The 15,800-nt window shown below is 55.2% G+C and overlaps 1 protein-coding gene across 9 annotated transcripts in view; it reads right to left on the bottom strand.

Moving 5' to 3' along the window:
- Positions 1-15,800, bottom strand: part of CTIF (cap binding complex dependent translation initiation factor) — a 283,059-nt gene that overhangs the window by 74,027 nt on the left and 193,232 nt on the right. For 7 of the 9 annotated variants that reach the window (XM_074355340.1, XM_074355338.1, XM_074355345.1 and 4 more), the window contains 2 exons: positions 15,245-15,737; positions 12,204-12,503 (listed from right to left, as the gene is read on the bottom strand). In XM_074355340.1, the coding sequence (XP_074211441.1) occupies positions 12,204-12,503; positions 15,245-15,737 (793 nt within the window). The remainder of the gene's footprint in view (positions 1-12,203; positions 12,504-15,244; positions 15,738-15,800) is intronic. The other 2 variants (XM_074355344.1, XM_074355346.1) reach the window with 1 other exon arrangement.

Genomic DNA, 15,800 nt, shown 5'->3' with positions numbered 1-15,800 from the left:
GCAAGTGCCAGCAGATGAATGGGCCACAGCACAGCCTGGTCGGCAGTTCACACTGGGGCTTGCCGACACTCTCAGAGCCCCCTGCTGCTGCCCGGACACCCTTGGCCAGGCTGGCAGTGTGCAACTTATCTCATCCCACCACGCTCTCCTGCAAAATCGTGCCCCTCTCCAGGCTCCTCCCACTCAAAGCCTTTGCTTTAGCTCTTTCTCCACCCAATCCTTCCTCTTCTTTCATGCTGCCTCCTCCAGGAAGCCTTCTCCAGCTGCCAGCACTGAAAGGGCTTGCCCCTTCCTCTGATTTTCCTAAACTGTTCTCTGGTTGAGCTGGCCTCGCCCCACCAGCAGGCCTCTAAGTATCCGGTAGAGGCCAGTGGCCCCTGCTTTCCTGGGATTTAACAGGGCCTCAACACCAGTCCCAGGGCCCCTGTGAGAGCTGTCCTTGTGGCTGGATCCCAGGGCTATCCCCAGTGCTGCATCTGAACCCCCAAACCTAGCATGACTTGGGGGCCCCTGGGCTTATGGAGTAAGGTTTTTGCTGGCCCTCTCCTAGGAACCTTGAACAAATGGGATTCATCAAGGGCAAAAGGAAAAATATCCTTTTATGCAATTCAGAAATTCTTCTTGGGGGAGGAGCCTTAAGAAGGCACAGACAGAATATGTGTTTCAGTGGATTTTAACAATGATCATGTCTGTGGGGTCAGCAGGGGGGAGGAGACAGGTATTTTTACCCCATTTAATGGAACAGTAAGTGGAGGGCAGCCAGACTGTGAGATCTGCCCGTCGCCAGCTGGCATGCCAGAACCAGGTTAGAAGGTAGGTGTCGGACTCCGGGCTCCATCAATAATTCTTATACCACACGGCAGGGTGTCATCAGGAGTGTGTCTCTGGGGCCTGCAGGCTGAATTCCAGGTGCCTCTGCTACCAACCCTACGTTAGAGATACTATTCTAATCAGAGTTTTTTCAACACCCAGAGTAATGCAATGACTGTCATCTAATGGGGTCAATGGTAAGTGGGAGTCCAGTATGTGGAGCTCCGATTTATATGCAGCTGCTCCAGAATGCACTTACTCCAATTACAGACAGATCGTCATAAGCTGGAGCTGGAGCCCAGCCGTCCCCGAATACCACCTAAGCTCCTCCCTCCTTCGGTATTGCCCCTGCTCGGTGGCCCAGCTGGGAGGTGGGGGCCCTACGCGGCAGTGTGGTGGCCCTCGGGCCCTCTCTGCTTAGTGGTCTGGCTGGGAATGATCTGGGCGTGCACACACATGGTGGCACAGCTTCTCTGGAGCATGCTTGCTCCTAGCTGGGCACTGTCAGGAGTGGGATGATTTGGAGGGCAAGGGACTTCCGTAAGGGGGAGGGCTGGGCAGCTATCCCGGGGGGCACTGTTCTTGGCAGGGCATCTGTCTCCACATTTCTGAGCGGCCTGAAACTTTCTTCCCCCTCCGTGAACTGGGACCTGGAAGGCCACCAAAGGGTCAAAGTGGTTCCCTGAATGTCACAGTCTGATCCCCCAAAGGGGACAGCCCAACCTCTCCCTGCACTGCCTGCTGGAACTGTGGTTGAGGTGAGGCCAGCAGGGGCTGCCATCGTCTTTCCCTGAAGACTTGGAACACCAAGCACGAGGCAGCAGGGAATGGAGACCCTGTGGGTGCCCAGGGAGCCCTGATTCTGAACTTCGAGTCCCAAGGGCAAGTTCCGTATGCTGATGGTTCTCAGGCTACAGCAAGAACCCTGGGCTGGAAGACGACCTCAGGGGGCCACACAGTCCAGCCCCTGCTTCCTGGTGGAGGATCACTACCTTTCCTGGATAGACATGCCACCAAACAGGGAAAGGTCTAGAGGTAAGAAGAAATTAGCAACTGGGAGTAAGACAAGTTTGGATTGTTCACATGATGATAATCGCCTGTGGGGTAACCGCGGCACAGATGCAGCCCACTCGCTTCCTTGCATGACACCCTGCACCCCGGGATGCCTGCTGACCTCTTAGTGGCCATCTGGAGGGCAGCTGGGAGGCTGTCTGTCCACTTAAAGGGACCTCTTCTTTATCTAGGGGAGACAGAACCCGGCCACCCTGAAAGCAGTGAGTTCGGGACAAGTGTGGCATTCTTGCTGGCTCTTTAAAAAGTTGTCCTGTCATCCTCCTTCCATTCCCCCACCCCCACACGCACTAACTTCTAATCAGTCGCTGTGATTGATGCCAGGCATCCAGAGCACAGCCAGTGCACAGAGATACGGGCAAAGGGAGGGGGAGAGGAGCACACAGCAGTGTGGAGGGGGCCGCGGGCCAGGGCGAAGGGCACATGGGGAGAGCCCTGTTCACTCTCCCCCCAGGTTGCCAGCAGGCCATGGGCTTGGTGCCTACTTTGCAACCCAGGCCATGTGCCCTTGGCTGCAAAGCCTCAGTTCAAAGGTGCCCACTGACTTTTTCTTGTAGCTCTTGGAGCCTGTTGTGGCACCCGCAGAAGGAAGGGGAGCAGAGGTCCACGAGTACATCTCTCATGCCAGTCCATTGCCCTCCTCGTAGCAACCCCAGCTTCCAGCCTCTGGATTGTAGGGGCTGGGTGGCTGAACGCTGCTGTTCCATGTACCAAGGCGGAAGCAGGTCCTGGGAGAAGGGGGAATGTGGCCTGCCACTGCTGCATGGATCTTTGAGGGGCAGGCTTCAATCTGTGTGTGCTCTCTTTACAAAACAGATGACTATGGTTACCTAAAACCCCAGTCCTCTGTGAAATAGATTTCAAAGCATGACTGACAGCCTATAGTCCAGCATCCACATCTTCCTAAAGCAGGGCTTTTGTCAACCTTCCTGAGCCTCCACCTCTCATCTACACTATGAATGGGTTGGATGGATCATTTATAGATCCTGCAGGTGTGTACTGTACTGATTTTTAATTAATCTCAGGATGCCACAGCTCAAGAACCAACAATGGCTCCCTGGTTCTACTTCATAAAGTCCAAACCCTTTTTTTTTCCATCTTACATACTTCCTCCAACTCTCTACCTGCACCCTGGATTCTAGGTAAGGCAGTGTCCTCACTGTCCCTCACTTGGGTCTGGGGTCATTACATTTCCCCCATCAAAAACAACCTTCCAGAAAACAGTTTGGTAGTTCCTAAAAAGTTATATGTAGAATTTTCATATAATCCAGCAATTCTACTGCTAGGTATATCTCCCAAATAATTGAAAGCAGGGGTTCAGATACTTATATGTGGCATGTTCATAGTGGCATTATTCACAATAGCCCAAAGGTGAAACAACTCAAGTGTCCATCTATGATGGATGGATGGATGGATGGATGGATGGATAGACAAAATGTGGTCTAATCCACACAATGGAATATTATTCAGCCATGAAAAGGAAAGAAATTCTGACGTGCTACTACAGGAAAGAACCTGGAAGCCATGATGCTATGATGCTAAGTGAAATAAGCCAAACACAAAAGGACAACTATACGATTCCACTTATACTGTGGTGAGCATAGAGCACAGAGCGCGAGTTCACAGAGACAGAAGGAGGAGTGGGCATGTAGCGGGGCTGGGAGTTACTGTTTGGTGACTACCGGGCTTCTGTTCGGGACGATAAGAGGGTTCGGGAGTGGGTGCAATGCTGTGGCTGTGCCTAGTGCCACCGAGCTATGCATTTAAACATGGTTCAGATGGTAACTTTCATGTTGCATATATCTTTCTGCAATTAGAAAATAAAAAAAATTAAAAAAACCAAACCAAACCAAACAAGGCAGCAATGCCCCCTCTCCTTCATGTCTCCCACGAGTCCAGCTCTCCTGAGTCTTTCTCACTCTGCCAGTCGAGTGTCTTAGGCAGGCCTCTGGGCTCAGCGAGCACTTACAGGAAACACCAGTCTCCTTGGGGGCATTGAGGACCTTGGGTCCAGAGGAGGATCTCAGGCAATCGCTCAAGACTATTTGCTTCCCTTTCAAAGAATGACCCTCTGTGTCCCCTCCCTGACCAGGGGCCACCGCTCTCCCTCTGGGGTGGCTGGGAGCCTCCCTAGGGAGCCGGGGACAGGGCGGTGAGCAGTTACATAACCCACAGGGAGATTTTTTTCCATCCGCCCAGGCGGTGCCAGCTTTCCAGCGGCGGCCGCGGCAGGTAGAGGCGCCCTGTCTGGGCTGGCCGTGCCCGGGCAGGGCAGCGATGCGGCGATCTGGAGCGGCTTAGCATAGCTCGGATTCCCTGCGGCGGCTGGGGGCCGGCCACTCGCTGAGCTGCGGGAAAGGAACTGCTGTCTCCTGCTGGCCTGGCTCTGCGGAGCGGGGAGGAGGAGGTGCTGGGAGGGGAGCTGCCAGCCAGCCAGGGGTGACCCTCTGGGGCCCGGGACACCCGAGCTGCCTTCTCCGATAACCCACTTATCTGCAGGGCCTGCCTTGGCATGGCAGCCTCAGACAGGGGAGCGCCCGGCCAAGTTCTATCAGGGGATTTAGCAGGGAAAATGAAGCCAGGGTGGGAGGTGAGGGTGTGCAGGGAAGAGGACACGGCCTGGCAAGGGACATGGGTGATGGTGAAACAGTTCCTGACCTGGGTAAAGCTCCCTGCCCAGAGGCAGGAGGGAGCAGGACACAGAGCCGTCCCTTCTCTTGTCGCCCCGGCACCTGCCCACAAATGCACCTTCATCCCCACAGGCTGAAGCTCCTGCAAGCAGCAGTCTGATGCTTGCCGAATACCTGCTATGTGTGAGCATGGTGGGGGACACAAAGATGACATGGACACAGTCTTTGCCCCCAAGACACTTGGGGACACAGCCTCGGACAGTAGAACTTGACGGGCAGGCTGCTGTCCTGGGCTCCTTCCGGAGCTGGCCTTTTCTTCCCTCTGTTTATTTTCAGATTAAGAAATGAAAATGCTTTCTTTTTTTTTTTCCTGTTCAAGTCACAGGCTGCTTCTGTCCCAAGGGGCATTCCAGAGTTCTAGAAGGGGCCTTAGACTTAGCACCTTTGGAAGCCACCGTGCCCCAACCAAGTCAGGAAAACCTGACTTGAGACATCCTAGCTGGGTCCTTGAATAAAACATTTAGATTTGGGACAGTGCCCCCACCAGCACAAACTGGGAGATGAGATGAGAGAGGAGGGCAGATTAACAGAGATGACACACACGGGCTCTGCCACGGTGCACGGTACACAGCAGGTGCTCAATAAGACAGAGACATAAGGATTGGAAGAAAGAAGGTGAAATGCACTCATTCCAAAGCAAGTGGGGGCAACAAGTTTGGCAGGAGGCACAGGCCTCCCTCTGGCTCTGGTTCTGGTCGGGTGGGCTAAGAGCCTGGGTACCAGCCAGGCATCGCTGTCCCTGGCCAGGTAGCTGCGTCTGCCACAGACCCTTATGCAGGTCAAGGTCCTGTGTCACAGCATGTGGTGCCCACCGTCAGGAAATGTGTGGGCCAGCTCTGCCTGGCCCTTGCAGGGCACGGTTTTCAGCATGGGAACTGACGACTCGCAAGGTGCCCAAGGGGCAGCATGTTTTAGAAAAAGAGACCTTTGTGGGCCTCCAAAATCACCCCCTGCAATCTGCGCATGGGAGAGTTGTCTGTACTGCCTGCTAGCCCTTTACTTCCTCCCCTCTCGACTTCTAGCAACCAGTGGAGGGGAGCTCCGGGTGGGTACAGCCCAGGGCTTTGCTCAGGCTCTGGAATGCACAGAACAATGTGCTTCTATCCCTGGGTATGCCTGGCTTGGGCCAACAGTAAAATTAGTTTACATGCCTGGAGTGCACATCGGCTCAGTGGTGGGCGTGCAGAAGGGAAGGCGGAGCTCCGAGCTGAGGGAGAGGATGCGAGGGGAGAGCCAGCCTCAGAAGGACAGCTATGTGGTTCATCTGGGTAAAGAGATGGAGCCATGGAGGTGTTTCCTCGGACACCCTCAGTCCCCCACTGGCCTGGAAAGCCTGAGACTCAGAGACCACTGGAAACACAGTGGGATTTTTCTAGGAGGATGGACTTTGAAATCCCCACAGATAGCGTCATGAGACAGGTCCCTGATTTTTCCAACTTTCCAACCCTTACACCCTACCTGGTGAGTGGCATGGGAGCCAAGAGCTTGGGGTGCTGGACAGACCATCCCCATTCAGCCCCATGACTTTGTATAAGACTTGTAGCCTCATGAAGCCACCATCCTCATCTGTGAACATGGAGAATGAGGATTCCTGCCCTGGAACCTACCTCAGACAGAGAATCTCCACATTCACATGCATGAAGGTGCTCAGAAGAACTGAGAAGCCTATTTCACAGCAGGGAGGACCAGCACCTAAGATTGGGGCTCTGTCCCCCCTTCCACAGACTCTTGCTGAGCACCTAATACAAGTCATGATTGATCACATAACCAGGATTCCTGATCCTCGAGGAACTTACAACTCAAAGCTGGTTAGAACCCCAAGAACCAATGCGTGTCCCTCTCCTCCCTCCCTCTGTAGAAGACTGGGGTTAGGAACTCCAAGCTTTGGGTAAAGAGGAACACCTTTTGATTGTCCTGAAACCCTGAGACAGCCGGAGGGAAGGAGGTTCCCTTTTATGAGCAGAATCAGAGGAATAACCCAGTCCCTGTGACCGAGCCGGCAAATGCGGGGCCAGGATGGGCCAGGGATGGGAGAGACGGGGCAGGGACGGGAGAGATGGGGTAGAAGTGGGGTGGGCGGGCCATACCAGCCCTGGAGATGTAGCTTGTATTTTGATTCACTGATGGGGCAGCCAGACCAGAAAATCACGAGTGCCCCTTCTGGGGCCAAAACCCACAGTTAAAATCACTCCCAGAGACCTCCCCCCACCCAGCCCCGACAGTGGACCCCCTGTCACCACTTGACTGAGTTTCTGTGTATCAAAAGCTTCAGACAGTTGCTTAATGGTGACCCAGCTAGAAACTCTGACGAGTTTATCCATTTTCTAGCTCCAGGTCAGCTTCTTAAGAGGCTGTCTTCTAGAAGGTGCTGGCAGAGACCAATTTATTTTGAAACCTGGTCACATGCCAGATTCTGATTTTGCTTTGTCTTTTCACAACAGCCCTGCTGTGTTTACAACTTGGTGAAATGAGTTTTTTTTTTTTTTTTTATCAGAAAAAGGTATTGCCTCCTTCTGTTAGATGTGTTGTTGACAACGGTTGCTAGGGAGAGTTGGGTTCAGTTACAGACACACTGATGCCTGCTCTAATAATACTCTGCTCTGCATAGCTCAGATGCAGACACCTCTCGGCTAAACAGGGCACACACATTTCAACAGAGGAGGGCTTGAACTTATTCTACCCAAGCATATCTCGGCCGAGGAGCACTCCCTGAGCCCAAGTGGAAGGCCCGGGGTGGTGACGGGGCAGTGCTGGGCGGAGGGGGCTCAGGCCTCCAATTCCTGTCATTCCAAAGGTCCCATAAAAAGAGGCACGCTCATTCTTCACCCCTCTGTGAAACCAGAGCCCCCTTCCCTCCCACCGCTGCACAATTCCCTGGAGAGGATCAAGGCAGAGCTTTAGTGACTTCTGTAACCCAGGGGCCGTGGGCAGCCCACATTCTCCTGCAAGTCAGAATCCATCAGTGCACGTACTCTGGTGGGTGTAGGACCCTGCAAACATGCAGCTGGGAGCAGAGTGGGAAGGGGTGGGGTGAGGCAGGCTGGGCAGGGAAACGAATCACCTCCTCAGCTTTGCGGGGGGCCCAGCCTGGCAACGTGGGTTGAGAGTGAAGCCCTTTCCCTAAAACATGTGATAGCTGCTCCGACCAATGGCTGAGGCCAAGAAAAAGGAAAAGGATCCGGGGAAAGAAGTTGAGAGCAGAGAGAAATGGGGCCAGCGGAAGAGGAGAGGCAGCTCTGGCCCCCACCTGGCTGACTCAGTTAGTGTGGAGGTGTCCGAGGGGAAATCTTAGAACAGCAAGGTGCACGAGAAAGGTCCGCTGAGATGGTCCAGCCCACCCACCTGACTGCACAGAGGGGGAACCGAGGTCGGGCAAGGTGAAGGGAAGGTCTCGGCTGCCAACATCTCCTTCTTTGCTGTTCTCCCACCAGCTCAGGCTCGGAATCCCGCACATCACTCAGCAGAGAGTCCAGGACCTGGTACCCACTTCTTGGCTGCTTAATGGGGTGAAAGGCAGGGTCAGCTGGTTCGTAAGTGACAACAGCGGCACAGTTGGGGCATCTCTGGAGTATCTTCCTAGCAGTTGTGCTCAACCTACTGCACCATATAATTAGCCAGAAAGTCTTTTTAAAAAGTATGCCCAAGGCCCATCCCTGGAGGGTCTAATCCAGTTGGTCTGGGGGAGAGCCCCTGCGCCAGTATGTTTTAAAATCGTTTCCCAGTGAGATTCTAATGGACAGCTAGGCTGAGAACCACCATCCTAAAGAAAATCTGGTGGCTGGAACTCAGTACTCTGAGGATGGACCCCCACTTCTGACCTCACATCAGTAAAAGAATGTGCCTCAGTCAGCCTGTCTATGAAACTGGCCCATCACCTATGACCCATCAGCCATCCAACGTCTGACTACTCAAAGTGTGGGCCCAGGGCCGGCAGCACCAGCACCTGGGAGCGTGTTAGAAATGCAGCATCTCAGGTTCCACCCAGATCTCCTGAAGCAGATCCTGCGTTTAAATGAAATCCCATGTGTTTCAAACACACATTCAGGTTTGAGAAGCACTGATGTCATGAAGACTACACGCCTGGCACGTAACAGACATTTAAGAAATACCTGTTTAATAAGTAAAATTTTATTTACAAGAACACTACCAAGAAAATGACCACATTTAGGGCAAAAAGACTCAGTTTAGATGTAAAGCTTGAAGACGATTTTTGAACTGTGGGATTGGTGACAAGACGGCAAAGTCTTGGCATTGTTATGGCTCATAGGTCAATGCTTCTAGGTTTCTTGGGATGACAATGCTGAATCTGGCTGGGAAGGGTTAAAGGTCCTTTGACCTCCCCCTGGGCCCACCTCCCTCTCCATGGAGGCTGCATCCCAGCTTGGCAAGCAGCCCTCACACCGTGCTTAAGAGTGACCACCAACAGCAGAACCGGCCCCTCTCCTCCCGCGCTGCCGCTCCCACCGCTGAAGCCGGGGCAGTGGAAGCGGTGCTGGCTAAGGAGGGCAACATCCAAAGACAGCTGCTGGGAGCTGTGCTCAAAGGGCACTTCACAGCCCGTCCGCGCTGCAGCCAGCATCACTAAGTCGGGCCTCAGAACTTATACATGGAGGCAGCGGCGAAACCTGGCCATGTGAGGGGCGTCTCAGAGGCTGCCAAACTGAATCAGGGGCTGGCTGGGGATCCAGAGGCAGTGGGCCTTGAGTGGATGGAGCTGAGTGTGAACCTCAGAGGGAGAATGTGGGGGCGGGGGGAGGGGGGAGGCTCTGAAGGCTGCTCCCGGGACTGTCTGCCAGGAAAGGGATAAAAATCAGGTTTGCCAGAAAATAATAGCAGGTGAAAAAAGCCATCCCTGTGGGTCAGAAGCTGAGCTGTGCTCACTGCTCTCTTCTCTGGAACCTTGTGGGTCTAGGGTGTTGAGTAGTCATGCATTCTGCTGCCTGGAAAGCCTGCTCCAACCCGCCAACTCCTCAGCTGCAGAGGAGCAGGGCCCGAGGAGGCCCCGTCAGACATGTGGTGTTGGCTTCCTCTGGGCCTCCTAACTGGGGGTCTACAAAGGACCTCGGGGCAGCCTCACGCCAGCACATCCAGCCTGCCTTCTATGGGAGCCAATGGACCTTGAACAGCGACCTAGGAGGCCTGAGTGTCCAGCTCCAGCCCTCTGGTTATACCCTTCAAGGGGACCCCTCTTACTCTTTAGCTGGGCTGCGGGGGACGAAGGGCGGGCCCTAGGGGACACTCAGGTTTCTAAATATCTGACCCACAAACGCTCCACCCAGACAAATGGCAGATAGGAAGTGACAGTTCCCCTCTGCCCCAGAGATGCAGTGGGTCTCTTGGGCTGGCCCCCAAAGCCCGTCACACATGACAGACATATCACTGAGCCCTGAGCCCTGGAATGGGGTAAGCAGGTTTCTGAGGATTAGGGGGACTCAGGACTGTTTCATGCCAATAGCAGGGCCAGGAGAGAATAAGAGAAGAAGCAGCTCAGGTGGGCACATCACGCCCCTCTCCGAGGCCCTTGACTTATCTCCAGGAGCGCAGGCCCATCAGGTCCATCGACAAATGTCGAGCAGCGGAGCACTCTCCTGGCAGGAGCTGCAGAGCCCAGGCTCCAGCTGACGGCTGCACCAGGCCGAGAAGCCCTGTTTCCTGACTTTCATTTAGTGCTCTTCCCTGCACTCGTGTTTGCCAAACCGTGTGTCTCAGCACACTAATTCCACAAGAAGTCATTAGCTGGGGGACACAACGGGGACTTCACTGCGTTCGATGCAGCCAAGCAGGTTCCCTTCCTGCCGGCCTCAGCCAGCCCACTTTGTGGCTGATGGAGAGGCGGGTGCATGGGCCATGGAGCTCCGTTTGTGGCCGACCGTTTCCCAGGACTGATGCTCTGCCGGACACTGTGGGCAAGACTACTCTAACCACAGGTCATTGGAAGAGAGGCCTGAGCCGGGCAGGATCTTGGGCAGCCCCTGCAGCCAGTTGCCCTTCCAGGCTGGGTGCATCCCGCCCCACGCCCTGTGTGACTGTCTGCCACCGGTTCTGGCGAGGTTGCTTGGAGCTGGCAACCACTGTCTAGAAGTCTTGCCCTATCCTAGCCCTTCTCTTGACAAAAGCCCAGGCCAAAGGCCGATCCGTCCTGGACTCCCTGGTGCCTGGTGGTACATGGCAGACAGGCTGCTCCCCACCGTCACCCTCCACACTCTCCTAGGACATTCCGGCCCGCGAGGAACATGCCCAATGTGCAAATCCCTCAGGTAATGCGGGAATTCGTCACCGGGGAGCGTGGGCGATCCAGGAATGGGAACCTGATCAGGGCCTGGAGCTGGACAGAAGCAGCCCAGGCTGGCCAGCAAGGATCAGCTTGCAGTGAGCGGTCTCCCTGGGAAGAGGAGAGGACGGTGGGGATGGAGCCCATGGGCAGCCTGCGGAGGGGGCTCCTCCCTCCCTGGTCTCAGGGAAGAGACAGCAGACTTTGAACCCGGTGGCTAAGACCAGAGTGACCATATACCCTGGTTCACACCAGGGTCTAGGCCTGACTATGAACAGAGGCCCTCTGACTCTCAGAAGTGTCGTGGTTCATGACCCATTGTATGATCACCCTTGTTAAGACAGACTAGCAGGTGATCTCTCCTGGATCAGTCATTCTACTTCCAGAACTTTCAAGCTACTAATTTACCTTAACTGGGCTGGAACTCAATTCATATCTCAACTAGTTTAAGGTACAGATGACTTTTCCCCAGCCAAGAATCTCCAAGGATAGTCCCAGGGCCTGGCATGGCTGCCACGCCGTGCACCTGCTACCTCTCCCTGACGCCACCAGTTCTGGGACCACCAGTCCACATGCTACCACCCATGACAGAAGAGCAGGTGCTGGCCCCCAGCTCCCCACCTGTGATGTCAAACAGAGCTGGGCTTGGCCAAAGTGCCCACGTCCACGTCCATGCCCATGACATACCCCAGTAAAACCATCGCTGGACGCCGGCACCCGCGAAGGGAGGAACGAGGAGGGATGGAATTAAGCTCTCTGAGGGTGGAAGGATTTTGAGTGGGAAGGCACCAACGAACAAGATGGTCTTCGATCTCCATGCTTCCCCTTGGCCCTAACAGTGGTTTTAGGAACCCCAGCGCATCGGCAGACAGACCAAAGCTTTCCTACTCAAAGCCCTTATGCCGTCTGCTCAGACCCATCTCAACACCACCTGCAACTACAACCAACACACCACCTGCAGGGCCTGGGTGGGGGGTGGTCCTGGGGAAGAGGAAGAGTTAAAAAAGGAAATCCACAGCAAGAGTGTGTCTGCTGGGACGTGGAGAGGTCAAAGCACAGAGCCTGGTTAAGACAAAAGCCAGCCCTCTTATCATGGAAATAGAAAGAGGGAAAGGCTGGTTAAATATGAAGCACCTATAAAATTATATTGGTCCATTGTAACCATGGAGCACTCACACAAACACACACAAATCCGGCCACTCAGCCCTTGCCCCTTGAGTGCCTTTTTATTTTCTATAATTAATCGGGCAAGGGTGGAACTCGGGAAAAGTTCAAGTGTGGTCAGGATCTGCAGCCTTCTCTCTAGTAATAGCCCAGCGGCGGGCGGGCGGGCGGGCGGCGCAGCTGTCGGCGTCTGTTACCTGAAGCATGTTGAGGAGCAGGCTCCGGAACTTGGTCCCCTCCACCATGAAGAGCGCCATCTTGTCGCAGAGCTTGGCCGCGGTGAAGGCGAAGCTGCGGTCGGACACAGCCTTCTGGTAGATGGTGCGGACGATCTCCCCCAGCATCTCCTCGGAGTTGGTCGAGTTCTGGGCCTCCTCCATGAAGGTGGTGAGCTTGGCATCCACGTCGCTGCTGTTGTTCCGCATGCTGTTCAGGATCTCAATCAACTTGTCCATCTTGTTCTGCTGAGGGTTGGTGGTCTCCTCGGCCACTTCATCCTGGGGGCGTGGGAGACACACCGAGTGGTGCCTGAGGGGAACCCAGGCTCCTGCCACTTCATCCTGGGGGCGTGGGAGACACGCCAAGTGGTGCCTGAGGGGAACCCAGGCTTCTGCAGAGGGGCGGCCAGTGAAGGGAGGGCTGCCACCCCCAGAAAGGACCTGCCCCCACTTTCTAGAACCTGAGGTCTGATCCCCCAAGGAATGCCGACCTCCACCAAGAACCCTCAGGCTCCAGGCTCTCTGTTGACCTTTTTCTTGGTCCCTGGGGCATCCTGGGTGGATCCTTGTGAGATATACTTCTTACCCAGGATTCTCATACACACTGGCTTTGTCTGTCTATTTGTCCATCAAATGTCTCAATCTACAAGTAATCAATGGGGCTTGTAAAAGACGAGATAAAGTACCAGGTAAGACACTGGGCCAAAGAGAAAACAAGCGTAGGAAGATGAGGTCAGGAAGGGGGTGGCATCCCCTGCTGTGTTGTTAACGGTGCCTGTGGAGACGCTGCCTTGTCCTGCAGGTCCTTGGCTCCCTCGGCCCAAGGACCATCATGTTCTCGGGGTGCAGGGATCCCTGTGGGCATTGTGTCCTATGGAGATTGTGCTGGCTTCTCCAGTGTGCCACTCAAAGACACTCAGAGAACTGGCTCGTCTGAGAGGGAAATTTTACATAAAATACTCGACACCCTTAAGAGGTTTCACTACCACTGGGACCAGACCTGGGCTGGAGGAGAAAGAAAATGGGTATCGGATCGTCTCAAAGGTATTTATTCAAACACAGTGGATCGGTGGCCAAGAGTAAGAGTGACTTAACTGCCGGGATGTGAGAGCAGGCGGGCAGGGGCAGGGGCGGGGACATATGGTGAGGCCCCATGTTTGCCCTTCTGTCCTCAACAAAGAGAGGCTCCTGGGCTGGGAGGCTCGGACCGGAGTCCTGGAACCTGCTGTCTGTCTCTAGCTGGACGGCTGTGGGAAGTGGTTTCATTCTCTGGGCCTCAGTTTCCTCCCTGGTAACACGAGGAGGTTAGATTAGATAGTCGAGAGGTTACCCTGAGCTCTGCCAGTGCCTAAGCCCATGTCCTCCTGGTCCGGGAGTCCGTGAAGCCGAAATACAGGTGCTATGGCTCGACCTTATCTGCTCTGCCTCCTCCTGCTCACCCCACCCCAACCATGTGGACCCCAGGGCAGGAATAGTGGTCTGTTTGTAGAATAACCACCCACTGAGGGTTTTCACACAGGTTATGACATTTGATCTTCAGTCCATCTCCAAGGTGGGTAGCATATCCAAGGTGGGTAGCATTAGACCCATTTTACAGATGGGTGAACTGGGGCTCAGAGAAGTTCGGTGATTGGCTTGGCCACTGAGCCAGTCAAGGGCAGAGTGAGGACTGAGCTGGTTTGTTAGACTCTAAAGCCAGTGTCGTTTCCCCTTAGTGGCACTGAGGTTACATTTAGTAGAACCGGAGAGAACTTAGGTAACAATCCTCTCTCCCTGGCTGGGCTGCAGCAGTCTGTCCTGGAAGGATTTCAGGCAAAGACCACACACTGGTCATCACTTGGGAACCTCTCCCAGGCTCCTACCTTCGGGATGTGAGGGAATGTATGAGGCTTTCCTCCAGGACCTCACAGCTGCCTGCCTCACTGGGAATGGTGGTGGGGGCTTGGGGCCCGGAATGATGCCAGGAGCAGCATGTCAGCTTCAAGAACTGATCAGGGAAGAGGTCTGGCCTGCCTTATCCTGCCTGAGTGTGGACCTGGTCCTGGCCTCGGGGGTTGAAGGAGGAGGAGAGAAGGCTGTAGAGAGAGGCTGGAGAGAAGCCTGGAATTTTGAGCTCCGCGCAAGTCCCAGAAGGAGGACTCCATGGAGGAAAGCTGGGGGCAAGTTGGCCTTTCTTGGGAGCAGTTCCTCTCCAAGGTGATCTTACCTGCACGCCTGGCTGGGGACAGGGCGCTAGTGTGAGCAGGTGGACTTAATGCTGCCAGGGATGGAGCCCCCGCCCTTCCCTGGAGGCTTGGGGCATCTCTTCCTTAGTTTGTGAACCAGGCTCTGGAGACCAGGGCCAGGAAAAGGGTGAGGAATAAGAGGCTCCTGGGGAGCAAAATTTAAGGAGGCCCTCATTCTCAGGGCTATGCCAGTGCAGGATCGGCCCCTGTTTGATGCTGAGAGAGAGTGCCTCCTTAAATGTTGTCCCTCGGATCCCTCACAGGGCAGCTGGTTGATGGAGGGGGTTAGTGGCAAAGATGAGGTCAGCCTGCTCACACTCTGCCCAACTCACCTTTGCTCTGGACCCTGGCAGGGAGTGCAGCCTGGCCGGTACTCACCTCTGGGAGAAGCACTCTTAGAGGCTCTGTGTTGTCCCCAGATGCCCTTTAGCACGAACAGGGCAGTATCTGACCCCAGACAATGCTGGAGGGAAGAACCAGGCTTTCCCTGCATGCCTCCCATCACTCCGAGGCACATGCCTCTTCTTCCCCTCCCCTCTCAGGCTGGGGGCTGGTACCAAGCATCCACCTGGGCCTCTTAGTGGGTAGAATGTACTGGAGCGGGTTCACATGCAGAACTGGCCACAGGCCTGCCCTCTGGTGGCTGGGGGTCCCTAAAGCAGTGGTGACCATGTGTGCCGGGTCCCCGTGTGATTCCTTCCCTTCCCTCCACAGGGTTCCCCAGGCCCGCAAACCCGAGCCCACCTACCTCGCACTGTCCTCCCTGATGCCAGAGAACAAGGAAAATTCAATTACCGGTACCTTTTCTTTCAGCCTTCGCCGCAGCCTGTCTTTGGAAGACTGGAGCAGGGTAATTTTGGGCCGCTCCCCGCTGCGCTCGGGAATAACACTGTCTTTACGCTTTGTCTCGGCTTCCAGAACCCCTGGCGGCAGCAGGGGCAGCCTCTCGGAAACCGCTGGGGCCAGGGCATCGGGGCTGCAGGAGCGCTCGAGGCCGCTGTGCCCGGTGTCCCCCGGGGCATCCTCGAGTTTGGGGCTCTCCATGGCCACGGTCTCTTTGGCGTTGCGGTGGGCGCCTGCCTCCCCCCTGTCGCCAGGTGGATGCTTCATGTTGCCGTGGTGCCAGCGCCGGTTCTGGCTGTAGCCGTGATGAGTGGCCCTCCCTGAGGGGTGGGGCACCGAGCCCCCCTGGTAGGATTTCTGGTGGTCCCTGTTGTGTTTGGCACTGCCCGGCTGGTGGTCACCATGCTGTTGGGGTTTGTTCCCTCCTGGGGGTCTCTGCTGCCGTCTGCAAACCAGAGGGGAAAGATGGAGAGGGTCACCGGGGCTGCCGGCCAGGGTCCCTGCGTCC

The sequence above is a fragment of the Camelus bactrianus genome, chromosome 30, assembly GCF_048773025.1.
Source record: "Camelus bactrianus isolate YW-2024 breed Bactrian camel chromosome 30, ASM4877302v1, whole genome shotgun sequence".
Lineage (NCBI taxonomy): Eukaryota > Metazoa > Chordata > Mammalia > Artiodactyla > Camelidae > Camelus > Camelus bactrianus.
The sequence above is the reverse complement of the archived record's forward strand: the minus strand, read 5'-3'. Positions and strand labels throughout refer to the sequence as shown.